The sequence below is a fragment of the Urocitellus parryii genome, chromosome 6 (assembly GCF_045843805.1).
Source record: "Urocitellus parryii isolate mUroPar1 chromosome 6, mUroPar1.hap1, whole genome shotgun sequence".
Taxonomy (NCBI): domain Eukaryota; kingdom Metazoa; phylum Chordata; class Mammalia; order Rodentia; family Sciuridae; genus Urocitellus; species Urocitellus parryii.
This window is the reverse complement of record NC_135536.1, coordinates 117,296,040-117,322,973: the sequence shown is the minus strand read 5'-3', so window position 1 is coordinate 117,322,973 and position 26,934 is coordinate 117,296,040. Positions and strand designations below refer to the sequence as shown.

The 26,934-nt window shown below is 52.3% G+C and overlaps 2 protein-coding genes across 2 annotated transcripts in view; both read right to left on the bottom strand.

Annotated features, from left to right (window-relative positions):
• Nucleotides 1-3,146: 3,146 nt before the first annotated feature.
• Islr2 (immunoglobulin superfamily containing leucine rich repeat 2) lies at nt 3,147-5,684 on the bottom strand. The gene has a single exon (XM_026387828.2). The coding sequence runs from the start codon at nt 5,682-5,684 to the stop codon at nt 3,444-3,446; it is 2,241 nt and encodes a 746-aa protein (XP_026243613.2). The 3' UTR covers nt 3,147-3,443.
• A 13,904-nt stretch (nt 5,685-19,588) lies between these two features.
• The window catches only part of Pml (PML nuclear body scaffold), a 39,304-nt gene continuing 31,958 nt past the window's right edge, over nt 19,589-26,934 (bottom strand). Inside the window, exons 8-9 of the mRNA XM_026387823.2 lie at nt 23,066-23,216; nt 19,589-22,050 (exon numbers count right to left, since the gene is read on the bottom strand). Of these exons, the coding sequence (XP_026243608.1) occupies nt 21,269-22,050; nt 23,066-23,216 (933 nt within the window). The 3' untranslated portion in view covers nt 19,589-21,268. The remainder of the gene's footprint in view (nt 22,051-23,065; nt 23,217-26,934) is intronic.

The window sequence follows — 26,934 nt, the reverse complement described above, 5'->3', positions numbered from 1 at the left end:
ACAGCACCTGAAGCATACAGTATTGACCCTCAAAGAAGGTGCATTGAAAGAAAAACTGTGGAGCCCTGGAGTTAGGGGTGGAGGTAGGGATTACATCTCCAAACCTCTGCAGGTTCTCACAGCCCATGCCAGTGGCAGTCAGGCCTGAGGGGTGGCAGCAGGGAGAGACAAATTTGAAACTGCTCAACAAGTGTATCTTGAGGGGAGAGATAAAAAGTGAGTTCCCCCACCTCTGACTAAGTACAAGCCAAAGTTGCACAATCACCTGACATTGGAGACTGTAAAAAAGAATTAAATCTAAAGGTAGTTGAATTGGAACAACTGAAAAGAGAAGAGAGGAAAAAGATGGGAAGGAAAAAAGAAAAAAGAAAATTTAAAAGGAAATATGAAGGAAAGCCAGAGTCTAGGGACCATTCTGTGCAAACATTTGGTCAGAAACTGGAGAGTTCCTGAGAGGGTTGGCATTGCATCCTGGTCCTTGGACTCCAACACTACCCATTCCTGTCCCATTAGCAGAGTCTTTGGGCCTGCCCTCTCCCAGGGAGCACAAGGTCTAGCTGAGTAGGGCTTCTTCATCTCTTAAGAAGCTTAGTCCTAGGCAGAGAAGAGGCTGGACTCTCAGCACCTCTGTGCCTTCCCTAGTGGGCATCCAGGATCCTTGGAGGGCTCAGGAGGGCCCGAATCCTGAGGACTGGGAGAGACAGGAAGGAGCCCTTCTCCTCACTGGAGATCACAAAGCCAGAGGATTTGGTTGGACTCAAATCCCTGAGCACCCTCTGGCCCAGCCAGGCCTGTACCTAGCAGCAATCATATGGGTGGATCCCTGAACCAGCCCTAGGAATTGACTGGCAGGTGGAACAAAGCAGTCCTCTTTCTAAAAGATAATATTCCAATGGTTGGGCTGCAGTGGCAGGATGTGGTCTAGGACCTGGGGCAGACTGAGCCTGTGACCCTAAGAAGGAATTTTTCCCTCTGAAACAGCTTTGCTGGTCTAGGAAGGGAACCTGGGCCCAGACCCTGAGTTATCACCTCAACAGGAAGACAGGCCTGGGGCCAGGACAGGATGCTGGATGTCTGACCTGGGTCCATTTAGTGTCTCAGAAGCCCGATTAGGAAGACAAGAAACTAACAAAGAGGGTATGGGTGAAGAGATCTGAAGCAGGAAGAGAGAGGAAAAGGATGGAATCTACTTGTTGCCCTCATTTCTGTTCTTTTCTTTTCTCACTTCCCTTCCTGGCCACTTCCTACCCCTTGAGGGGATTCAGCAGAAACATACAGGCAGCCCACCCCAAGCCTTTTAGGCTGGTGAGGAGCACAGCATCCACCCTTGATCTTCCACCTCTTCTACTTGCCATCTCAAGCCTGATTCCATACATGCTTTCCATCCATGCATCATCACTCCCCACCTGCAACCACAAGACACGCACACTTGGGAACAGTACTTAACCTTAACAAGCTGGTTAAGATGCCAGCTTGTTCTGTGGAATCAACCTGCCAGGTTTCCCCTTTGCTGGTTGACATCATTTGCCTGCTCTGATATTTGTGTTGTTTCTCTTGTTCAAGCCACAGCAGTCTTGTTCCCATAAGTACCCCCCACCCCGCTTCTAGAACTCAGAGGCTGGTGTTTAGAAACTAGGCAACACACACACACACACACACACACACACACACACACACACGTGCGCGCACCATCACACCATAGTCTCAACCAAGAGGATGTTATATACACTCAAGTGCAAGTGCACATGCACACACTACCGGAGGAAATTCCTGTGTTCCCATTCCAAGTGGTTTCACCCCTCCACCCAAAGAGTTGGAGGCATCAAGAACAGGGCCAGATGCAAACACCTGGCAAAATCACAAACACGAAATCGCACAAAAGATCTCAATACGAGGCTCCTAGTGGCTCCTTTCTTCCTCGATTTTCTCCATCGTGCCGCAGGCCTACTCGGTCACCCTCTTCTCAATCCCCCACAAAAAGTCACCAAGCCCAGTTCAAATCGATTGTTTTATTGACTGTTTACATACAGACGAGTTTAGAAAAGGTTGCGGGCTTCCGGGGGCTACTCCGCCCGGGGCCACGCTTGTGCTGCGCTTCGCGGAGAGGGCTGGTCCCTAGGCCTGAAACCCCACCCCGACGCTTTCCTTTAAAATCGAAAACCAACCCCCACCCAAGTCCCCGCGCCACGCCCACCCTCTCCCTCCCTCCCTCCCCACCCACCTGCCTGCCCGCCCGCCCCGCTACTCTACACGGTCACACTTTACAGAACACAGATTTCTCCTACAGACCACGCTGGACTAGGACTACACGCCTGGCAAACACTATTCTCGCGGAAGGAGGGGCGGGGTGGGGCGAGGGGACCCGAAGGCCGGGGAGTGCTTTTCCCGGTCGGGATCCCGCTGCAGTCACGCGCAGGCTTTGTGCGTACTAGGGCGCCAGCCCTCCGGAGAAACTCGGCCCCAGGGAGCCACAGTCGGCTTCCTACGCCCGTGGCGCTTTCCGGCTGGAGTCTGGGCCCCGTGGAGCGGAGGAAGAAGCTGTAGTGCATACCGTTTTCCGGAAACCGCCACACTTGGACAACGAAATTGGCCCCGAACCAAGCCGACCCCTTTACGGAAAAGGGGCGCTCGGTCCTGCGGCGCTTTAAGTTAGAAGACAGACGGGAGAAAACGATTCCCTCCCACACCCCCTGACACACGTACACCCAGTTTTCCCAGAGATTGGAAGGGGGTGTTAGCACCAGACCCAGAATGTCGCTGTCTTTGAAAGCAACGAAAATGTGAAAACCAGAACCTGGAGCCGAAAGGCGCCCCAGGCACCCGGCTCAGCTCCAGCTGGACAGAAGTAGGGTCGGGGTGGAGAGGTGGGGAGACAGAAGGATCTGATTCCCTGTCGGGCGTTGAGACTGAAACTATCCGGCTTCTGGGATGGGCAGCCCTGAAAAGCCGGTGTAGGGGTCGAGGTTGAGATCCACAACGCTCCACTATGGGGTCATCTACTAGAGGTCTGGGGCCAGAAACAGCTATACCACCAGATGTTTCCAGTGTCTTCGCGGATTTTCTCCGACTTCAGGGCCCACGGATGGGACGGGCTGCGGGGCGGAATTCGCAGATAATCGCGATAGGAGTGAAGGAGTAGGGATTTGCCTCGCCGTTGGCGGGTTGTGTCTATATGGGGAAATAAGAGGGTCATTGTATTTGGGGGAGTGGACAGAGCTCCCCGGGATAAATACGGCTTTAAGTGACCAGGGACTAGTGAATTCGCCCCACTTCCTACTAGAAGTCCCTAGTAGTCAACGTTGGGAGGGACAAGGGGGCGGAGTAAGTGAAGTTTGATGGCAGTGGAACGGAGGGGATAAATGATATAATCTGCCAGCCCTAGGTTTCCGCTCCCGGGCACCCAAAGCGGGGGTGGGAATGGGCGGTCCAGGCGGGCTGGGGGCTCAGCCCGCCGTCTGCCTGTAGTTGCCGTTAATCTCCTGGGCGATGTTGACTGCCTCCGCACCCAGCGGCAGCCGATCACTGTACTCAGAGCCCGCCTCGAACTCCTCTTGGTTGGCTTTGGACTGGGACTCCACCAGTGAGCATGCCGCCAGGCTCTCCTCCCTCTGCAGGTCCCCACTTGGGTCTCCCTGCTCCGCGTCTTCATCAAGGCTCTCCCCCGGCGCCTCCTCAGGCTCCTCACCACCCGCCTCGCCGCCTGCTGGGTAGCTTTTCTCGGACTCAAGGTAGGAGGCCCGCGGGTCGAAGTCCGCAGCGATGCGCTTCTCCATAGGGTCAGGGACCTGTGGCCTCAAGATTAGACGGTAGGGCTTGCCGGGGTGTTTGGCCAGCAGATGGCAGCAGGCGGCGCCCAGCAGAGGCACGGTGGCCAGCACCAGGAGGAATACACTCACCGCCACGATGACGAGCAGCGAGGGCAGCTCCTTTTTGGTGGCGAACACCACTTGCACATGGCAGGCCTCCCCTGCCAGTGCCAGGCACACTGAGTAGTTGGTGCCAGGCCTCAGGCCGCGGAACCAGTAAGCATTAACGCCTTCCTCCACGCGGGACCACTGCACTGCCGCGCCGCCCCCAGCTGGACACAGATAGAGCAGGCGCAGGGGCCTCCGCCCAGGCCGCCCGGCTCCCGCAGCCCCGCCGGGTCCAGGACCCCAGCGCGCCGCCAGCGGCGTCAGCTGCACCCGCGCCTCACGCTCCGACACATCCAGTGCGATGACGCCCAGCTCGAAGACGTGCGGTTTGAGTTCTGAGCTTTGATTGAAGGCGTGGTTAGACACGTACCGAGAGGGGTCCCCGTGGCCGCAGTGCTGCTCCTCTGCCGGGTCCACAGGAATCTGGTCTTCCGCTTCCTCTCCTTCACCAATCTCCTCCTCCAGCTGTGCCTCTGTCTCACCCGGGACGCTGACCCGAGCCAGGCCTTGGCCTTTGGTTTTGCCCTCAGGCTTGGAGGGCAGGACGCTGTTTCCCCGGCCTTTGTTTGTGGACTTGCGCTCGGAGGTCGGGCCTTGCCCATCAGATTCTCCCCCCACGCCGGGAGCGTGCTTAGGGGGCCCTGCTGCAGCTACTGCCACACGTACTGATGTCGAGTTGACACCCAGCTCATTGTGTGCACGGCATGTGTAGATGCCTGCCTCCTTGGCACTCAAGACAGGCACCAACAGGGAGCCGTTTGCTAGGGCCAGGAAGCGCGGGGTGGCTGGGGGCGCTGGCCATGCGGGTGCCGGTACTGAGGTTGGAGCCTCGGTCTGCGTCGGCGTGTCCACATCTCCTTCCCCTTGCCCTTCCTCTGCCAAGTCCCCGTCGTCCTCCCTGCTCAGAACGGGCGGCTCTAAGACAACTGTGCCACCTGGGATCTGAAGTTGCCATTGCAGGCGGGGCGTGGGGTGGCCTTCAGCTATGCAGTGCAACAGGAACACTGTGCCAGGGCGCAGCGGGATGCCAGGCTCCTCAGACTGCGGCTCTGCACTAAGACGCACGCTAGGTGGTGCGCAAGGCAGGGCGGGCAGGCGGTGCACCGGCACCCCCTGCAGCGCCGGAGGCGAGGCACACGCAATGGAGTCAGGCTCGGGCAAGGAGACCCGAGTGCTCGCGGCCCAGGCTTGCAGCCACACGAGGCCGCAGCCACAGTGAAAGGGATTGTGATACAGTTGCAGGTGTGACAGAGCGCTTAGTGCGTCGAAGGTGCCAGGTTCCAGAGTACGCAGCCGGTTGTTGTTTATGCGCAGAGACCGCAGGTCCGGCAGTGCGCCGAGGGCTTCCCGGGGCAGAGAACCCAAGCGATTGTGGTTCATTTTGAGCAGTTGCAGCGCGCTCAGGTTTCGCAGGTCGCTCCAAGGGAAGCTGGATATGAGGTTGTGGCTCAGGTCGAGGTTCTTGAGCTGGCTCAGCACAGCCAGTGCACCCTGCTCCACAGTGCGCACCTCATTGTGCGCCAGCCACAGCGATGTGACTTGCGTGACGTTGGCGAAGGCCCCGCGCCTTAGCACAGTGATCTTGTTGGCCGAGAGACTAAGCGTGGTCACATTGGCTGGCAGTCCTTCAGGGACCTCGCGCAGCTCTTTGTAGGCACAGTCAGCAAACTGATGAGCGTACTTGTCTACACAGGCACATGGCTCTGGGCACGCTGCAGCCACTCCTACGAGTGCCCAGGCCAACCAAAGGGCTCGAAGGGGCGCCATCATGGTTCCTGCAAATAGAAGCCAGGCGAAAAAAACAGAAGGTGACTTATTGAATTCAGGTTCTTTCCCCTTACAAGCTCTGTCTCTGCAAACCTGTCTAGCCTAGACTCCACGGCTCCATAACCTCCTCTACATCCAGGAACTTCTCTTGGGCAGAAGAGCTCCCCCTCTGGACCCTGACTTCCTTTTTCTAGGGTGTGGATCATGCTCTTGTCTTCCATACTCTCATTCTTGAGCTAGCCCTCCAAAGGCTCTGCTGCTTGTCATTTGCATTGACCCTCTGAGTGTTTCTAAGTCTTCATTTAACCCGGTAAATTGAATACACTGAAAGAATATTTTTGCCCGTGACTGGCAGTCCTTTCTGGAACCCTTTGTCCCACGAATAGCATTGTCACACACGCCCATACAAGCACACAACATACAAACAGAAATTCGGGCATCATCATCCAGCCACCAACTAGAGGACCTGATGTTCTATCAGAAGGTTCACAATGCATTTCATAGACACAAACACATAGACACCCAGACACCTACACAATGTACCCTGGAGACCTCATTGTTCTGTCAACTGAAACCATCATTTGTACAGTATTTTCACTACTGTGCAGTGTCTTCCTATTTGTTGTGAGAACTGACAGCCACAAGGACACTAGTCCTCATACAAACTGACCCACAGGGACACAGGCCCATACTTTCATGTGCGCTAAGCCCTCCTCTGAGACCGAAACCTGAGCAGGCAATACCCCAGAACTTGCTGCAGAGTGGCTTGAAGCATGGGATCTGGGGAGTCCCTAACCACTGCATAACCTTCTCCATCCTAGGAGATGTCCTCCTCCCCTGGGCTATAGCATCCCCGTTCCCATCCAGGGTGGTTGGTCACCCTTCGGTCTGGAAAAGGAAACCCTCCCCCATGTCTGGCCAGATACTTGTAGTAGGGACGGCCAAAGCTTCCCCCTTGAGCCCTACAGACTCCAGATGCTTCCAGGAGGAGAGAGGTCCCCCACCCATAGGTCAGGAAGGTAGCCTCTACTAGCAAATAAAGCTGCAGAAGGTTAAAAATTCTGTGCCTTTCTCTCCATAGCCCCAAGATGCCCTAGGGACCCCCATAAAACCTCATCTCCAGTCTCACAAACATATTTACATAGACTCCCTGCCATCCTTCCCTTGGGGCACCTGTCAGGTTTGTCGGAGCCCCTCCCACACTGTGTCTTTGGAATCCCTCATCTTAGTGCTCCTAGGGGAGGACCCCTCCCTTCCTTATCCTCCCAGAAGGTGATGCTGGGGTCCAGTACTCTAGGCTGGACCTGCCCTCACCTGGGTTGAGGTTGTGGGGTGGTCCTTACTACTTACCGGCTGCTCGATGACTCCCGGTATGCAGCCTTCCAGTCTCGGTTTGATAGAGCTGGCGTGACAGCCGTGGAGAGCTTCCTGCATCTGTTGCTGCGGCTTGTAGGCAAAACGAAGGAGGGACAGAGAAAGGGACAGGTAAGTTTGAGGATTCCCCTGGCCTTAAAGTCCCACTTCAGTTTTTCCTTTCGTGTCTGTTGCCCCACTTCTCTCTAGCTGCAGGTTGGAGAGAGTACTTGCGCGCCCCGCGGCTTGGCGGGAACGCGCATAGCCTCTCCCACCTCGTGCATGCTCTACATTTGTTAAAGCCATAAAGACCCTCCCCAAGGCAGAGATACGTCGGTCACAAAGGGCACCACACACCCACCGCCCTAGGCTTGGCCCTTCCCAGCCCTCTGTACCCCCTTTCCCCTATTCCCCTACATTTATGCGCCATTGACATTGTCCCTGTCCCTTATCTCACTGCCCGCAAAATATATTCACTAACACACACGCACACACACACCCTCCACACAATCGACCTTCACATGTTAGAATTATCCATTATCATGTAATAATCGCGTGTTGAGCTCTCACAACGTTCACACACATTTTCACAAGAACACCTTCACCCTGGACACTCACGCCTCTCCCTATTTCGCACATACACACATTCACGCGCACTCACCCTCGCACGCCTGTCCCGCCAGCGCCCGTGAGCTTTGCTGATAATTGAATGCGAGCCGTTTTTACGCCCCGCAACACGTGAGACAAACCATCTTTGAGGAATTTGGGGGAAGGAGACGCTCCCGACTGTAGTGGGGGCGTGTCTTTGCCTTTAAACACTTTTGCAAATGCAGGCAGTGGCGCAGAAAGACCTCCAGCGGGACCGACAGAGCTGCGCTCAGCCTGGCTGGCGCGGACCCTTCTCTCCCGCACCCCCCTGTTAGCTGCCTCCTCCCCGAAGCCACGTTCAACACGATGCATAATTGATAGTGTTAGCAGAGCGCCTCACCCTCCCTGCCATTTTTGCCTGGATCTGGGCAGATTCAAGCCCTGGTCTCCCCCGCCCTCTGCCAGTCTGCCCCGCTAGTCGAGAACGCACAGTGATGCTGGGAGCGTGGGGAAGAGACACCCACCTCCCCAACCCTCTGCCGCCACTATCCAGCCTCTTAAGCCGGAACTCTTTACTTTTGGTCTTTTGTAGTAAAACCAGCGCTAGTAGCCCACCGCCCAGCACGCCAGCTTGTGCTCACCGCGGGGTCGGGTGGGGCGCGCAGGTATTTGCCCGCTCTCTCCCCGGAGGCTAGCTTGAGCGCACCCAAGTACCTCGCTCTCAGGTATTGCCAGCTCCAGGCGAATGAGGCACTGAGGTTGTAACGACGATGGCAGCAACAGGGATGGTTACAAAACGTCTGCTCCTCTTGAGCACTGGGGGCTGGGGACATAAGACCCGATCGGTCCCCCCCCCCCCCCGGTATCTTCACAGCTTTTCAAGCAAACATACAGTCAACCCCCGCTCTCCACAAGCTATGCCCCAAAGCCGTCTCACACCCTCACACAACAGCTGGCCTCAGCAGACTCGCGGACTCGCTGTTCCCTACTCTCCCTATCTCTGGAGAAACCCCGACATTTCTTTTAGCGACAAGGAGGCGGAGGCGCAGGGATGTCGAGGCATTTGGCTAAAATCCGTTTCCACCCCGTGTTGCCTACAGCAGCCTAGGAGACTGAGCTGCTGGTCTGAAAAGGGGTACAGGTCCTGGGAGACAGGCGGAGACCCCGCCCCCAGCCCTTCCTGTAGACACTGAGCTCTTGGGGCGCATTTGGCCCCCCAGTCTTCACCCAGGGTAGCGGTCTGTCTTGATGGGTCGATGGCGCATGTTTGGGGCCTCTGCGGAGATCAATACCCCGATTTGAATGTTAAGCATTTTAATGAGCTGGGGAGGAGGTGGGGGAGAGAGACAGGCAAAGAGCGCTGCATCTAAAGAGACCACCCGGCCTGGGTTATGAGGCTTCTTTGTAAATTAAATATGATCAGACTGGTGCACGCACACTCCGATTCCCCTCCCTCTCTCCTACTCCTGTGGTCGCTAGAGGCGGCCCAGCGAGCTGGAACCAGCGCAAGTTGCTCAATCAAGTCATGTTCGGAACCCAGAACTTCACCACGACATCTGTCCAGGCGTGGGGTCCCCACAGGCGACACTGGAGGAGGGAGCTGGGGCGCCCTTCGAGGGAAGGCGTCTTCGAGAAGGGCCGAGGGTGAGACCACTATGACCCGTCCCCACCCGGAACCCTGCAGTGGGACAGCCAGGAGGGTCCCTAAAGCAGGAATGAGCCCCTGCAGTTTGGGCCGGACTGAACCCGGGAGTGGCACGTGGCGCGGCCGACAGGTCTGGCAGACTTCTTTGTCTGCAGCGCAAGGAGGGCGTCCTGGTTGCGTCGCCAGAGTCTTGGGAACCTTGGGGAAACGGTCCTGGGAGCATTGCCCAGAGAAGAGGGATTCAAGGGGACTGGGGCCCAGCAGCGGGACTAAAAGGATCTGGTGCCAGATGGCGGGTCCTGGGGACTTTTTGGGACGGAGGGAGGCGTGGAGGCAAGAGGGAGGCACTGAGGTGGAGGCCTCTCGCTAGTAGACTGCCCCACCCCCGCGCCAGCTTTCACCTCTATTCTGGTTCTTTTTGCTTTCGGCGGGGAAGCAAGCAGGCCAAGAGACAACTTAGATGGAGCGAGACACAGGAAGAAAAAAATATAGGAAGTGAGTGGGAACTCCTTAGCTCTCTGCCCAAAGATCCTGGATCGCTGAGACCCACCCCTCCAGCGTCCGGGAAACCTCTCGGGGTCTGCAGGCCGGGAAAGACCCCCGTTTCCTTGCTCTCTTGCCAAGGAGGCAGAGCCGGGGCGTTCTGTGGGGAGGCATTACTTCGCGCGCAGCGGCTACCCTCGGCCCAGGTGCTAATTCCCGCAGCCCCAGCAGCTTTGGCCAACTCTCCTGCAAGAGCTTTTGTTCCCGAATCCTGCTCTGGGCGAAAGACACCCCTTACCCCTGCCTTTTATCTGGAGAACCCAGTGCCTGTCCCGGCAGGGCTGGAACCCGAGTCGCCCCTGGCAGAGTCCACTTGGGCCTGGGATGGGAGCCACAACTCCGGGTTCAGCCTCCGAGTTCAGCAAGAAGACTACGCGCATCTCGCCCTGCGCCGCTCTGCGCGCAGGAGCAGATCTAGTGCTTATAATGTTAATAACTATACAGTTACTGAAAGACCAGGGAACCGAGCGAAGATACCACCCCCGCCGCCGCCTACGTCTTTGATCGTTAAAGAAACAGGCACCTAATCAGGTGCATGGAAGCAGGGACAGGGGAAATGAGGGATACAAAGTTCCAAGTCGCAGAAGCAGAGGGCCCCAAATTCAGTGTCTGTCAAGACTGAGCTTGAGCTTTTTACAGAATGAGGTCTTAATCACAGACAGATTTCGGGGCGGAAATCTGGAGCTCCGAGTCCCTTTCTGCGGATTGACCTCCAATTTCAACCTTGAGGGCAGGGGATCGTCGCAAGGGTGGAAGGGTGGTGGGCTAAAATCCGCAGGATCCGGGGACTTGCTCCAGGGGTCTGTGCTCCACGGACCCAGTACTGGTCCTCGCGCGCCCCCTCCTGGACACCTTTTGGAGGGCACAAGGTGGGGCAATGGCGGGCTGAGAATTTGGTGGACTATGCGACCAGAGCTGTGATTAGAACCCGGCAACAGGCCAGGCACTGCCCGCTGTGCAGTGCTCCACTGGGGAGCGCTCAACCGGACTTTGCCCGGATACCCACCCAGGCTACGCCCCAGGAATCTGAAACTTCTTCTACCCTCCTTAACAGAGGCACTGTTTTGCGCCCCAAAGTATTTTCAGCGCCCAGGGCACAATAGGCGCCCGCGGAATTCTCCCAGAGTCACAATGAGGTTAATTCTGCAGCGAAGAAAAGTTTCTGTATACCTTCCCTACCGTCCTCCTTGTGGCGGAGCACTTTTTCTTCTTGTCCTAACCCTAAGATTCATGACTTTTTCAGGGGCCCATAAAATGTAAGAAAGCTAACCAAAGGAAATCTATTGGCTAGAAGAGGGAAAAAGAAAACTGCCAAATCGGAAGCAATTGATGTTTGATTAAACGTTTAAGACAGGTAACGCGCAAACTATTTGGCTGCAACTGGGTCCAAAATCGTATATGCCCTGCGTTTTAATGTGACACTTGGGTGATTTAATGGGCTTGCCTGGGGATGCAAGAAGGAATGCTGAGAATAAGAAAGCCAGGGCCCAGATGTACATCAAACATCCTCAGCACAGCAGCCTGCTCTGGAGACCTTCCCCACAGCTGCCCTCCAGCCAGAAGCTCCCCAACACTCACTCAATGCCTCCTTCTAAAGCTAACAACACACACACACACACACACACACACACACACACACACACTTACACACACAAGTGTTCCTCCAGCCGCCCTCCTCCCCAGGCTGATTTCCTTTCCTAATTTCCATCAGAAAGATTACTGCTCCGGGAAAAGGGCCATTTCTACACCACCTCCCACCCCCACTCCCCCTTAGCATCTTTTCATATATACTCTATGTAGTGGCTAGAAGGACAGGTTCTAGCATCAGATTCTATTGTGTACCAGCAGTGCAATCCTGACCAAGTTCCCTAACCTCTCTGTGCCTCAAGAAAAAAGAGCATAAATAAGAGTATCTATGTTTTGGGGGTTCTTGTGAGGATTAAATGAGGCAAGGTAGGCAAAGCACTTAGCATATGGCGCTTAGTGCTTAGAAAAGAGGCTATTTTTTTTTCAACAGTAACTGAATAGAATTAGCCATTGTAATTGCTATGCAGAGTTGGATACAGGTATGAAGAGATGTGCTGCCACACACAACACCTACATGCTTGTGTCCTGCTTCCCCCCCCAGGGAGAGGACCTTGGCTCTGCCCTAGACATCTCTGTTCACCACCACCTGCTGGACACACAGGCTATCAGCATAGGCAGCAATCAAAATTATTGCTATTATTTGTAAAGGTTTCTAATGTCAGATTAATACATGCAGATACTGATGCCTGTGGCTGTCACCAGCACGCCTGCTTAGAGAGAGAAACCTGCAGCTGCAGACTTGGTGGAAGGTTTTTAATTAAAACCACATTCTGTTTAAGTATTTATTGGGCTCTGTGACTTTAATTATTTTCTAGGGAAAAACAAAAACATCCACATTGGCCGATGGGAAGGCTGTTGATTTCAAAGGGAAACTAGCAACCTGTGGCAGTTTGCTGGAGGCAACTGGGAGGTATTTCCTGAATGGTTCAAATGAAGCTCGACATTATTAATAATCCAGGATCCAGCCTATGACCTTACTCCCAGTGCTTTCATGAAATTAGCTTAACATTCTGGCAAGGCCATTTATTGCCATCAGAATTAACGACAGCTCTTCCAGTGGCAGCTCATGTAATTATGTGGGTCTGCGCTTGTCTCACTGATGCTGGGGAACTCCTGCCCGGAAGGGGCAACATTCCTGCATGTGAGGGGCAACATGGTTAGCTGTTGCAGCCCAGCCTGGTCAGGACTGGCTCCCTAGGAGGAGGAGAGGCCCTGAGGCAGCCAGCTCCTGCAGGGGAGGTCTTATTATGGTAAAGAGGTAGAGTGGGGTGGCACAGTGTTGGGGAGGTGGGGATTGTGCATGATGCATCCATCTGCTAATAATAAAGTTCCCACTTCCAAGGGTAGAAGCAGGAGGCTTCTGGATTCGTTGATTCGATGGCTTAATGACATTAGCAGTCCCAGATTCACTTTCTCTTCTCTCTCACCCTTAACAAGACTCTAACCCAAGGTGTGGGTCATTGATGCCATTGGAGAGCCCTGGCTTCAGCAGGAGTAGCATACTTACTGTTAATAGGCCAGTGGGATGGATTCACTTTTCTGAAATCATAGCCCCTCTTTGGGTCCTGTTGACACATATTGGCTTAGGACACCCCTTCTTTGACCCAATTGTTGGCCAAAGGGTTTAAACTGACTGGCTTATAGTAATCAGCTAGCCCTGAAATGAATAGCAAGGAGTCTCCCTCAAGATTTTCTACAAGCAAGTTTCCCTCTAAGTAGCAGGATTGGGGGTTGCATGTTCAGGGTTAACAAGATATTGTGAAGAAATGAAATGAGAGTGACTGTAATTATAATGAAACAGCTTAGATCTAGGTTCATATGTGGAGATGAGGCCAGTCTATGTCCACACTCTGTATCCAGGGTCAGGACACAGGGCAGCATGTGTGGCCAGGTCCAGGGAACTCTTTTTGATGGGCATATAAACCAGAGGATCCTCGCTTTCACAGAATTCTTGAAAGGATAAAAATCTGTTCTTAGAAATGCCTGTGCTGGAATCGAAAGCTATTTTGGGAACAGCAGAAGCTTCAGTCGTTAGTTGAAGATTTATGAACAGGATGTTTATGAACTCAGAGATGTTCCCGAATGGCTTCACACCCCGAGCACAGCACCAGCCCTACGACAGAAGAGAGGCCCTGCACTGCCAGGTGGAAAACAGGAGGAAGAATGTTACTTTGATCTTAGGAAGAATGTGGAGGTAGCATAAAGCAGTGCAGGCCACTCTGGGCTTGGCACTCATGGTCCGAAAACTCCCTCTAACTATAGGCCTGCAGTGTGATCTTGAGCCACTTCTCATTCTCTCTCCTTCTTAGTTTCCATTTTTGCCATGCTAGAGAATAAACCAGGTGTGCACCAAGGTCCTTCCAGTGTTGCCCTTCTTGAGACCTTGGTTCTGGGGTGTTGTGGCTTTAGGAGCAGACAGTTTGCTGGTTGAGATGGACTTCAAGAGATGGACTGTATTGGAAAGGTCTTCTTCAAGAAGATGTCCTCTGTGAACCCTGGACCATGGCTTCCTCCCTCCTCATACACCTGATATTGTCTGTTCTCCCTCCCATTACACTGCAGGCTGCTTCATCTCTTGAGGTTATCTGCACATTTGGACACCAGGAGCTAACCCCTCCCCACAAATTGCTATGCACTGCTCAATGGGCAGGGAGAGTCCTTCTGCTTTTGAATACTTCCCAAAGGCCCTTCACTCAGGAGGACTCAGGTGGCAGGGTACTATTCGTAATCTGATCACTGGGGCTGGAGACATAGCTCAGTTGGCAGAGTGCTTGCCTTGCATGTGCAAGCCCCTGGGTTCAATCCCCAGCACACACACACACACACACACAAAAAAAAAAAAAAGAAAGAAAGAAAAAGAAAAATCTGATTACTGAATAGTTCAGACACCTGAGATAATAACTGAGCAAGGAAGATCAAGGTCACTGCTCCTTTGTCTGATGTACCCAAGGATGGGAGAGAGGTCACATGAAATGCATACTCAGAGATTCCTGCACCCAGAAGATGCCCCAGAAGATGCCCCAAGGCAAGTCCTGGAGTCTCCTTCTTCTCCATCCCCCAGCCTCAAAGTTCCTGGTGGACTGTTCCAGGCCTTCTCATCTACTGACCCCATCAAAATAGCACAGCGAGGGAACATGGAAGGATGGAATAAAACTGAATTTCTTCTCAGCTGTCTTTTGTCTCTGGCTGTCAATGAACTAATTTCTTTTGGTTTTGGAAATGGTCCCTCAGAAGCAGAACAGAAGCAATGTTTTGTGTGAAAGTAGTCAATTAAGAAAATGCCCTGGTGGAATCCAGTAAGGTATAATTGGATATAAGGAGGCACAATTCAGTGTACAGGGCTCCAGAGCAAGAGAACAGGGGCTGGCAGGCTGAACTCTTTTATTGACTTCCTGTCAGATACTGGAAAAATCTCTCTCCCTTCTGGGCCTCAGTTTCCCCTCCTGTGCTGCTGGACTAAACATCCCTCCTGCCTGCCTCATCTTGGGCTCAGGTTGATCACATTCTCACTCCTTAGGCCAATCTAAACTCAAGAGGGTGCCTCATCTCAGTGCCTCCCAGGTACAACCTCTAGGCATAATCATTTTTTTTTCTGTTACCAGGGTTTGAACCCAGGGTGCTTAACACTGAGCCACATACCCAGCCTTTTTTTTTTTTTTTAACATTTTATTGAGACAAGATCTCAAAATATTAGGGCCTTGCTAAATTTCTAAGGCTGGCTTTGAACTTGTGATCCTCCCTGAGTCACTGGGATTACAAGCATGTGCCACCACACCCAGCTGGCATGGTCCTCTTTGATGTCCTCTTTGAAGTGTACCAAATAGTCTTTGCTGGCAAGTCAGTGGAAACAGGCTGCAAGGGCTGTGAATGCCTCGGCTTCATCTCCCTGCATTCTTATCTCCAGACCCAGCTGGAGACTTGATGTATTTATTTGCTCCTCCCAGGGCCGCCTGTAGCAAACCTGCAAGTCTGCCAGTGCTGTGAGAAAAGTGACCTTCCTACAGATGGCTGTCTGGTAACCAGGTGGGGATGAGGAGGAGGGGGCTACTATAAATCCTTCCAGCCTGCAACCCAGAGGTGACCCAGTTGGGGCAGAGAATGCAGGAGGCTTGGAGAAGGTGGGGGTAGAGGAACCCGGAGAAGTGACTGGGGATAGGGTTACCTAGATCCTAAAGGGACTAGAATCAGAAGAGAGGCGAGTAAGAGAAGGAAGAGAAAAGTAGAAAAGGGAAGAGGCAGGGATGGGGAAGGGAGGAAGGAGCAGAGTGGTGAGAGGGGAAGAAGTAGGCAGTGCTCTCTGGAATGTTCTGGAAGTCAGCACATGGCCTTTCGCATGGTGTTGGATTCTAGTGGTTTTCATTGTGTCAATTTAAGTACTTTATATATGTTATCCCACTTAATCATCACAATTTACTATGTATTATCTCCCCCAATTTGCATATGAGATCCCAGAGGCCAAGTAATTTCTCCAAAGTCACACAGCAGAGCTTGTATTTGAACCCACATCCCTCCGAAGCCTAAATTCTAACTATAACATGCGCGGTTCAGAGAGTACCTCCAGGGGGCAGGCCTCACCCCTCCTCCCTACCTCTTCTGATTTATTGTAGAATGGTCCAGCCTGAGGTGAGCCATAGCCTGGGGTGAGCCATAGCTTTGGCTTTCTGGCTGTAGAACTGTAGGGGAAGTCAGTCCTCTGTCCTCCATCTGCGTGATGAAGGCAGATTGAGACCATCAGACAAGCCACTCTGAATTCCACAGTGTCTCCTATCACACTTGTCTGACTGGCTTACTTTTTGGAAAATTTCTGTGGTTAGTTAGCTAGCTAGCTTTTGTAGTCTGCTTGGCTATCAAGTTTGGGATATTTATAATATTTATAAACTGAATTAAGCATAGTCTAGGCGGCTGGTATTTTAGAGAATTCCTTTGGGCTGAGTATAAGGAAGTTCCTAGAGCCAAGAATGAAGGAATTTCCTCCTCCTTTAACAGCAAATATATTTTATAAGGGTGTTATAGAGACTTCCAAACTTCCTATTGTTGTTGTATTTTGTTTTTCTTATTTATTTCTTTTTGCTTGGGAGGAGTCAGTGGAGATTCTTCACCAGAGTCCCCACTCACAGCTGCTGTATTTAGGTTCAATGGAGTTGAACCTGGATTCAGAGACAAAAACAACTGGTGGTACTGTCTCCATCATTCCCTCAGGCCTAGGCCTGGGCTTGTACCTTAGACCAGGACCCAGGCCAGGCCTGAGAAGCATGTTCCCTCCGAGTCCCTGGCCTACATTCTATTTCATCTCCCTCCAGATGTCCTCATCCTATGCCCACCCTCATGGAGGGGTTAACACTCCCATGATCACTCTTACTTGCATTGTAGCTAGAGATGGGGACTTCCCAGACAATACTCATCCTCAGTGGGGACAGTATCACTCTATAAGGGACAAAAATTCACCCTGGGTGGGTAGCTAACAACCTCAGGTATTGCAATGGTTTCTGACCCTCCAAAGGATCACGCTTCATAAGTATGTTGTGCACAAAAAAGAAAACGGTCTCATTTTCATGCATGATCCTTTTGTTTTTTAAACTCAGACTTCACACATGCTGGGAAAGGGATCTACCACTAAGCTACACCCCCAGCCTTCAGATGATATGATCTTGTGTCTCAAAAATCTTCAGGAATTTACAGTGTATCTCTGGCATTAAAGTTTCATTGATTAGAAAATGAAATTAGGGGGAAAAATCTAAGAACGCTCTTTAAGGGGGCAATAATGGAAAAAAGAGAGACCGAGAAACGCTTTCCTAAAAAGAAAAAACAAGAATTAGGATAAGTTGACCAGAACGCTGGGTGGGTAGCATTTGGAGACCTTTCTAATCATCTGTGATTGGCAGACCAGGAGGGAATAGAAAGGGGAGACCAGGAAACCTTCCCCCACCCTGAGGCTGGGTCCTCTTTAGTGTGTACTACAGATGGTGCGGGTCTAGACACAGGCTCCCTGTGGGCAAACCCCAGTTATGCCACAGGCAAATGTACTGACCTTGAACAAGATATTCAGCTTTCTGTCCCTGTGTTCATCAGCAGGATGAGGAAAATGTCAGCTGTAGGTTTGCTGGGAGAATTGAATGAGATTATTTGTGCTAAATGGTTTAATAGAGTCCCGCACTTAGTTACTTTTCTGTTGTCTGTGAACTTTATTCACCTGGTTGGTTGTCCCAGGGGCCAGGTTTGCCCACTCCTCAGTCCCTCTGATCCCATTGGTTGCCTGGGGCCCACTGGGGTTCATGAGCTGAGGCAGAGGCCCTGCCAATGCTTCTAGAACAAGTTCTGGGGAAGGAAGCAGAGTGCACTGGGGAGCCACCTTAGCAGTCCTCTGCAGGAGCTCCTGCCCACGTGTCTACAGTTTTATGGATTTCTCAGTTGCCAAAGTCATAAAGACCTGAAGACTCTGTTCCTAACTCTATTCCTAACCTTAGTCACAAGTGACCCAAAATCTGATCTAAACCTACATCCTACCCTAGCACCCCAAGATAGGCCCTTCAGCCCCTCACCCAGGTTCCTAACCCACCCCATCCTTGCCCTGATCTAACCTGGGGCCCTAACCTTAGAGCTCCGGCTCTCTCTCTCTCTCCCTCTCTCTCTCCTGTAGCCCTTATCCTAATTCCACTGGTAACTCAGAATTTCCCAAACTTAGGTCACTCATTTCCATTGTCACAGTGTTGCGGTCCTTGTGTCACCTCTGAGCTTGCAGTCATTTGGTATCTGTCCTAAGTGGATCTTGAAAGAATCCCACATTAGCGCTTGAGCAACTCTCTCAGAAATCATAGTTTTGATAGGTTGGTTTTAGTGTTTCAAAAAGATGTTAAAACAAATATAAAATGTTTAACATTTTGACACTGCTCTCCATGCACCCGCTACTTAAAGTTTTCTCCCACCGTCCTCTAAGTGTGCGTGGCACTTTAGAAAGGCTGAGCTATTTCAGCTTAGCCTGTCAGCGCATTTTCCACCCACGCCTGGCCGCAGCCTCCTACCAGACGGGTAGGCTGCAGCGCCCTCTGCTGGCAGAGCCTGCGAACAGCCCTAGCCTTGCTCTGCTGGACAGGTTCACAGTATCCTACCTCTCTCTGGTTGGACGCTTACTAGCTATAGTGTTCCCTTAATTTTGTAGAGTGAAGCAAGGTGAGAAGGACACATGTGGGGGAGTGGGGTGGAGTCAAACTGAGGCCAAAGGAAGAGCTAGGATCTAGGATCTAGGGGTCTGCTGGGAGGAGTGGAGTGAAGGTCAAACTTTGAGGTGTAGAGTTGTCTGGGCAGGGCAGGTTCAGTAAGAAAGGGTGCAGGGCTGGGGATGTGGCTCAAGCACGCTCGCCTGGCATGCGTGCGGCCCGGGTTCGATCCTCAGCACCACATACCAACAAAGATGTTGTTGTCCGCTGAGAACTAAAAAATAAAATATTAAAAAATTCAAAAAAAAAAAAGGTGCAGGATGGGAGAACAGTAGCACCAAGGGTCGGGGTAGCAGCTAGGAGTTGTACAGGTGGAAGGATGAACAAGGTTGGGGCTGGGATTTAAGCAGATTTTTAAGCGAACTTCACTGAAGCATGAGCCCTTGGTTCTTAGAGGAGGCCCTGAGGCAGGGCTGGGCTGAGTTGTCATAGGAAGGCTTGTCTCAGGCCTGTCTCCCATTTGGTGTGTCAGGAGCACAGAGCCACCTATTGCCCTGATCCCCCAAGATAGGCCCCCTGTTCTTCTTGGTTCCCTCAGACCTCATGGCTCCAGTTGTCCATTTTGTCCCAGATCTCATTCAGAGTGTGTGTGTGTGTGTATGTGCTACTAGGAATGAAAGGTTTGTGTCACCTCACTGGGCAAGGAGGTAATTCTTGAAGTTGGTGCCTCTATCCCTTCACATGGCTTTCCCCTTTGGAAATGATCCTGAGGCAAGCTTATCCTGGATTCCCTACTTGCAATAGGGGTTTCACATTCAAGCCCTGAAAGATCCCTCAAAGCACAAATGTGCTGGGCTAATGCCTGCTCACCTATGCCTGGGAGAACCCCTCTTCCCAGGGAAAAGGTATCTCAATGGCTCCTCTGAGATGGACTTAGCAGTTTGTGATCAGGCTTTTCCTCAGATTCACATCTTTATTAAAGGTTGTGACAGTGGCAAAAGGGCAGTGTCCCTTTATTGTAAGCAAGCATGGTGGGACTGGGCCTGCCCAGCCCAAGGCTAGGCTGAAGGCAAAAATGAGAAGTGGCCCCAGATGGCCTTGCCATCTGCCAAGAGGGTCAGAACAGCCAGGCTGGGGTCCCTGCCTCCCTTCTCCACCTTCATCCATTGGCCTGTTCAGAAAAAGATTTAATAGGCTAATATTGTGATCTTATTTTAGGTGCAGTTTTCACTGTTAGAGCCAGTATGATGGGAACAAATTCCTATGGAATGCCTTAGGGGGTCTTCAGGGTACCTATTGGGTGGGCCTGAGGCACGGGCACACAAGACTTCACCAAAGTCCATCAGCCATGGAGTTTGGAGGCCTGGGCTGTCTGGAAGCATGCCAGGAGCCAGGAGCCAGGGAGGAGGAAAGGAACAGGGGGAGGCTGGGGAAGGCACAGTAGTTCTGCTTGTCAGTGGGGATGGTCCTGACCTCCCTGTATTCTGATACTGACCTCTGGTGTGACCATGAGCTGGGCATCCAAAGGCTTAGGATGGGAGCTAGGGTTCAAGGATGAGAACACCTCTTATCCACTACCCCCAGAGAACTGCTATTCATGCCTAAAAACCCAGGATGGCAGAGCTGGATGGGAGTTCTGAGGCCATGCAGGCCTATTGGCCCATTTCACAGATGGGGACACTAGAGTTCCAAAAGAGGCCTCTTCTTAGTCACATTCAATGCACATGGTCAGAGACAGAGACAGGACTTTCTTAGCCATGCCATACTGCTTCCCCCTGGAGGAGTGTCTATCAGAGCGGGTGTTCTCAGACTTGAGCATGCACTAGGATCACCTGTTGAAACAGATTGCTGGACCCAGCCCCAGAGATCCTGATTCTGCAAGCCTGAAATACAGCCCACAGATCCACATTTCCAAGAAGTTCTCAGGGGGGTAGCAATGCCTCAGGTGGAGCTAGGGACATCCCTTGGGACATTGCTGGGGAGGGCTCAAGGTGGGGCAGCACAGGGAAGGTCAAGGGCCATGTTGAGGTGGGGGTCTGATGGCCTGAGGACCAAAGAGTGAAGCTATGATGCAAGGAAGGCATTTTCAAGGCTGGGAGGAAGGAAGCAAGTTTTGAAGGGTCAGACTACAAGAAGGTAGAGAAATGGCTTCTAGCTCTCTCTGCTGATCTGAGGCCCTCTTGGGATGGAAATGCTTCAAAAAGGAAGTGAAGAGAGAGCTGGCCTCCAGGCATGTAGAGGCTGGGAGAACCCAGATTCAGGAGAGGTTTAGTTTGAAAGGCACTTTGGATACCCATGGGGCTACTGGTGTTGCTGCCAGTGTCATCATAGATGGCCATCTGTGGGAACAATCAGCAGATCCCTTGGGGCAGCGACTGTGGGTCAGGAAGGTGGAATAGTTGGGGCAATAGGAGGGCCACTTAGAGAGCCCAGAGGTCATGGCTTCTTCCCTCAGGACCTTCCTGATTCTGGCTCCTGGAGAGAGAGGCCTGGGGATTGGGGTGTCTGGGGCTGGTTAGGGGTAAATGCTTTGCCTCTTTTTAGAGAGGTTTTTAGAGAGGAGGAATTTGGTCCCAGAGAAAGGGAAGTGATTCTGGACCAAATGGTGACTGAGTACTAAGTACCAGCAGTTGGGAATGCTGTGATAGGTGGGGCCTGGTTCAGGGACCCCCTCCCTCTCTGCCTACCAGAGACCCTATGCCAGTCATCCCCTCCTCTCAGCTCTGCTTGGCCTTTTCTGCCAAGCTGTGGCCAGTGAGAGGTGTGGAGCTGCCTTCTGCCTGTGCCAAGGCCGGGCCCTCCAACAGACCTTCCAAATAGGTGCTCAGGGCCTGCAGGTTGAAAGCAGGCTGGGCTGAGGGTGATGAGGTGGTCTGCAGGCTCAGGTAGTGGCTGAACTTCTTCAGGCCCCGCTGAGGGTCACTGCGATGTGTGGTCAGCAGCTCCAGGAAGCTCACATTGTGCAGGGCCAGGAGGCGGGCTTCAGCCCGGGGCAGGACGGCTGCCTGAACCAGAGGCTGCAGGGAGGCGAAGCACTGCAGGCTACTGAAGGGGTAGACGTGCTGGGCCAGCTGCGGGCCTGGAGAGACCTCAAGGAGGCGGCACAGGTCACGCATGGCCAGCACGGCGGCCAGGGCACTGCGCTCACTCATGTTTCTTGCTAGGTAGGTCTTAGCCAGGCTCTTGAGTTTAAAGCTTCTGGCCCCTGGCACGCGCTCCCGGATGAGAGGCAGCGCAGCCAGGAAGCCCGAGATGGCCTCCTGGAATTCCCACAGCCTGTTAATGTCCTCCAGGGCCTGGAAGAAGTTGGGGAGGCCAGGCCCCCACAGCTTATAGCAGGCCAAGATGGGGCGGCGCATGGAGCTGAGGAAACTGAGGAAGTGCTGCAGCCCCACCTCCAGGGAGACGGCCTTGGAGTAGATGCTGAAGGCCTCGGGCTGGATGAGCACACGGAACTTGCTTTCCCGGTTCACAGCTGCCAGCTGGCTAATCTTCTGGGCTGGGCAGGAGAGAAGGGCAGGGTGAGGCCCCAGGAGCACTGGAGGGCTGGTGCAGGGGGACATCAAGGGGCTATCAACCCACCATTTAGAGATCCCACCTTGGGGCCTGCTGGCAGGAACCAAAAACTGGCCTCCAGATGCAGGTTGGACCTGGTTCTGATGCGACAGAGGTCAGGTAGGCAGCTCCACCTTGTTCACCTGGGGATCTAGCTCTTCCCCATACCACCCATAGCAGAGTTGGCCAAATCCTCGGGACCCAGATTCCTCCTGTCTGTTTTCTATCGGCCTCTGTGACCCCAGACTGTTTCTTCCCAGCCCCTCACTCCACACTCCTGCCTCCAATCCCATCAGTCACTTAACTGAGGCTCCCCAGAGCACAGACAGCAGAACTGCCCAGCATAGTCCCCTGGGACCATGGCCTCCTACAGAAGTATGTAAATGACTTTCCTCTACCATGAAAACACCTGCTGCTTCTAGCCCCAATGTCAAGTCCATGCTGCAGGGCAGGGCCCAGGGCTTCTGGCTTCAAGAGGGGCATTACGGAGCCAGGGAAAGCATGAAGGGGAAGGAGAACAAAGGGCTTCTGAGAAAAGGGGTCATAGGATCTGTGACCTTGACTCTGCCTCCCTGTGCCTCCATCTGTGGGATGGGCCTGGTACTCAGAAATGTACAGCCATAGCCAAGGTCTCGAAGGTTAGTAATATCTCATCAATGAAACACACTGTTTAGAAGGGTGTCCCCTGGCTCTAAGAGACGGTCTGGTCAGAGGTGAACTCATGGAGGAACATGCCTCCCTCCCAAATGCAAGTATTGTTCCAGGCAGATGACCTGTTCAGACCGCCAAGCCATGCATGTGTGACAACAGGGGAGCCAAAGAGCTCTGTCCACTGTGGCTGCCATCACTGTGGCTGAGCTCGGGCTGGCCTGGGTCTCACTGAGAGCTCTGCCTACACTTTTCTTGGAGACTCAAAGACTAAGCTAGACAGGGGTGGAGGTGGCTTCAGAAGAACCCACTTTCATTGTCAATCTTGAGGTCAAAGAAAACCAGGGGCCTGTCTTCTGCTCGGGGGTCGGCGAGGCTCTCGTCCAGGACCCTGAGGGAGCTGGGGCCCTCCAGCTGGAGGTCACTGGACTCGCTGCTGCTGTCATCCAGCTCTCGGGAAGACTGCAACACAGAAAAACCAACAGGTCAGGGGTTCAGAGGCCTTAAGGAGGGAACTGGCAAGGTGAGCATATGACCAGGAGCAAGTGTGGGCACTTGCCAGGGCCTCTGTGTGCACATGAGGGAGGGCACGTTTGGGGAATGTAAGTTCAGGACAATGTGTTTAAGTGTGTGTGTGTGTGTGTGTGTGTGAGAGAGAGAGAGAGAGAGAGAGAGAGAGAGTGTGAACTGGGTGTGTCACATGTGAGAGCCATAAGTGTGAATCAGGGCACCTGCCTTAGGGAAAGAGTATGTGGGGTGGGGTGGGGAGCTCATGCAGGCAATCAAGCATGTGCATAGCTATGGATGTGTGGAAATGAGCTTGAGTGTCAAGCATAAGTGTGTGTGCACAAGGGGCATGAATCTGTGGACCTGTGTGGATATAAGCATGTACAAGTATGAGAAGATTTAAGTGTGTGTGGGCAAGTTGTGCTGCTCGTGGAGATTCAGGGAAAGGATGACCTTCCCTAGTGGGCAGAACCTGAGCTATCTGCTACTAATTTCATCTCCCTGCACAGACTCAGAAGAAACATCACAAACTTGGGACAGGAAGGAGCTTCATATGGAACCCAAGGAAATTTTTCAGAAGGGGCCAGAAACCTGGTTTTCCTTGTCCCCAAAGCCAGCTGAGATCCCAGTGTCCTACACAAGGGGAGAGAGAGAACTGCTCAGCCTCCTAAACATCACATCTAGGTGGACACATAGGTCCCAGGCAGTGAGAGGGCAGTGGGGGGAGCCCAGAGCCTTGGAGCTTGGAGACCACTTATCTTACAGCATCTAAGCCCCAGCTGCACAGAGGAACCTGGGTGTCTTGGGCTTGGCATTTGAAATTCTGCTGTCCAGCACCAATGTCAGCCCTGGCTGGAACACTGTCTGAAAGGCCCCAAGGTGAGGATCCTGAGGAGGTGGAAAGGGCTCCAGAGATTTTTCTAAGAAGCTGGGACTACAAGCGGGTGTAGCCTCTGGTGATAAAAAGGAGTTAATTGGGGCCTGGGGTTTGGCTTAGTGGTAGAGCGCTTGCCTAGCATGTGTGAGGCACTGGGTTCGATTCTCACCACCACATACAAATTAATGAAATAAAGGTCCATTGACAACTAAGGAATACTAAAAAAAAAAAAAAAAAAAAAAGGAGTTAATTGCTTGTCATGTGCATGACTGCCAAACCCAGATGTCTTGTCTTTGGTGAATGTCCTGTGAATGCCACCTGTGGATATTAGTCAGGGACCAAGAAGTGGCATGGCCACTGTTTCAGAATCAGCTGAGGGCACTACTGGGACAGAGCCCACAAAAGTCCTCATGTACTTATGTACTAACTCTGGCTTGTCAATGGAGTTGGTGTCACTTGGAGCTCTATTTACTTTGGGCTGTGGTTAATTCTTGGCCTAGGAGTCAATTAGCACATTCCCAGGACTCCTCCACTGTCTAGGTGAAACATTTGTTTTCCACAAACTTCAGCCAAGAGAAAAATCATTACTGCCCACAAGCAAGTAAAAATGGAGTGGATTTTCCTCAGAGTAACTGCTTTTTACTCCGTTTGCATTTCATGGCCTCACACCAGGCTCTCCAACTTGTCTCCAGTCACTGACAGAAGTAGACATCATTATGGATGCATCTAGAACTGGTTTTGCCTTTTTACATCTAAGGATCTGAGGAGCACTTGCCAAATACCTGTATCTCTGCATCCTTGCTCGGCCGCATGGTCAAAGGCTGATTTGACATCTTGCTGAGTGATCCCACCATACTGCTTTCTCCTTTTGTAGGGACCCTTCTTTGAGGGGTCCTCCAGGTTGCTAGCTGGGAGACTTTAGACTCTGCCTTCTTGCCTTTCTTGGGCAATCAAGGCCCTTGAGGGGTGGTGCTGTCCTGCTTGGGCTGGTGGAAGGAGCTGGGTTGCTCTCGCCAGGTCTTTCCCAAGCCTTAGTTCCCTCTTGCCAACGGTTGAGGAGCTGTTTCCCTGGATGAGTCCATTCTGCCACCCACTGATATGGCACATTGGGTTTTCTTGTCTCCATTCTTCCTTTTGCTCCAAACATAACTGCAAATGCTCCTTGATGGCTCTGAGCACTTCCACCTGGCTCATTCCTTCCGTCAGGCTTCTCACCTTCAAAGCTGTCTTCCAAGAAGAGGGCTCTCCAGAGAAGAGAACCACACAGCAGTACCTTTGGACCTCCTTCCCTGTCTTCACAGCAGGTCATTCAGGGATGCCACCAGAATCTCATTTAGAGCTTCTCATTGTTGTAGACATGGAACTGTGCTTTGTCTTGAGTGAACTGAAGCTGCTTCCCTAAGGGAACACAGCTGGTTCCTCACTAACAGGACACTCCCTTCCCTGAACTTGTCAGTGGAGGAAAGGCGGGAACTTTCAGCCCTGACACCTCCTCCTCCACTGTTCCTCTTGAGGGATTGCTATAAAGTATGGCGTGAGACCAGTAAAGAAGGACTGGTCCCACAGGAATGCCTTGCATTAAATCCATCCAGCTATAAACTCTCAATCCCCCCTGCTCCTCTTCATTCCGAGCAGCACAGCAGGGTTGTGCTGAAACCTGGCATTTTAAGCAAGACTTTTCTAAAGTCTCAGGGCCACCAGAAGGGCAATCAGCACCTAGAAGGCCTGGCACCAGACATCTTTCCCTCCCTGCTCACTAAGGGAAACTCTCCTGCCCCACCTTTCAGGCCCCACTCCTCAAATTCTTTATTCCACAAATCACAAAGCTGGGTGTGAGGGCAGGGGTGCACGGAGCAGATAGTCCTTGGTAAAGGTTTGCCTGGAGGGGAAAGCAAAAGGGGGAAAGAAGGCAGTGGGGTAGAGAAAAGAGGTGCCTGTCCATGGGTGAGGACCAGAGAAGGAAAAATGATGAACTCTGGAGTGGGAGTAAGGGGAGGAGGAATTGCAGAAGTGCTGGTAGGGGTCATAAATTGATTCCCTTTACTATTTTCTGAAAGAGGCAAGTACATACTGGAAGGCATTTATTATTATTATTATTATTATTATTATTATACTTGGTTAGTGAAAGCAAAACCACTCAGATGGAGCCACATGGGATCCAGGACATTTTCAGAATATAAAAGCAACTAGGGTAGACTTGCAATGTGGCTCACCAGCTGTGTCTACCTCACTCCTCCTCATCACAGATCTCAAGCTGGAGTGGGTCAGCTGCACTCCAATTCATATGGCAGGTCTGTCTGCCATACCAAGGGTGCTCGTGGGAAGTGATGGGTTGACACTGGAGCTTCCAAAAGTTTAGGAGATTTACTCAGAAGATGCCTGATGTATTATACCCAGTATGAGTCCATTCAGGGCACATATGTACAATTGAATCCCCCAATTCAGTGTCCCTTGACTTTGGCTAAGCATTAGTAGCATTGAAAAACTCTGAAGCCCAGGCTGTGCCCTAGACTAATGGAATTAGAACATCTGGAGGTGGGACCCAGCAATCTGTAGTTGCTAAAACTCCCAAGCTTGAGAACCACTGGCCTAACTTCAGATTCATTTCATGTTTGGCCATCAGCCAGACATGAGCCAAATTCTTTGACAGTCAGCATCCAGCCTCCTAAAGGGATCTAGTGTCTGACATTAATGCTTAGCAATAGTCCCTGACCTCCCAACTTTCTAAGCACCCAAGCTTCAGCCACAGCTGGGATCATTTTGGTAAGACACACATATTTCTATGAACTTGGGTCA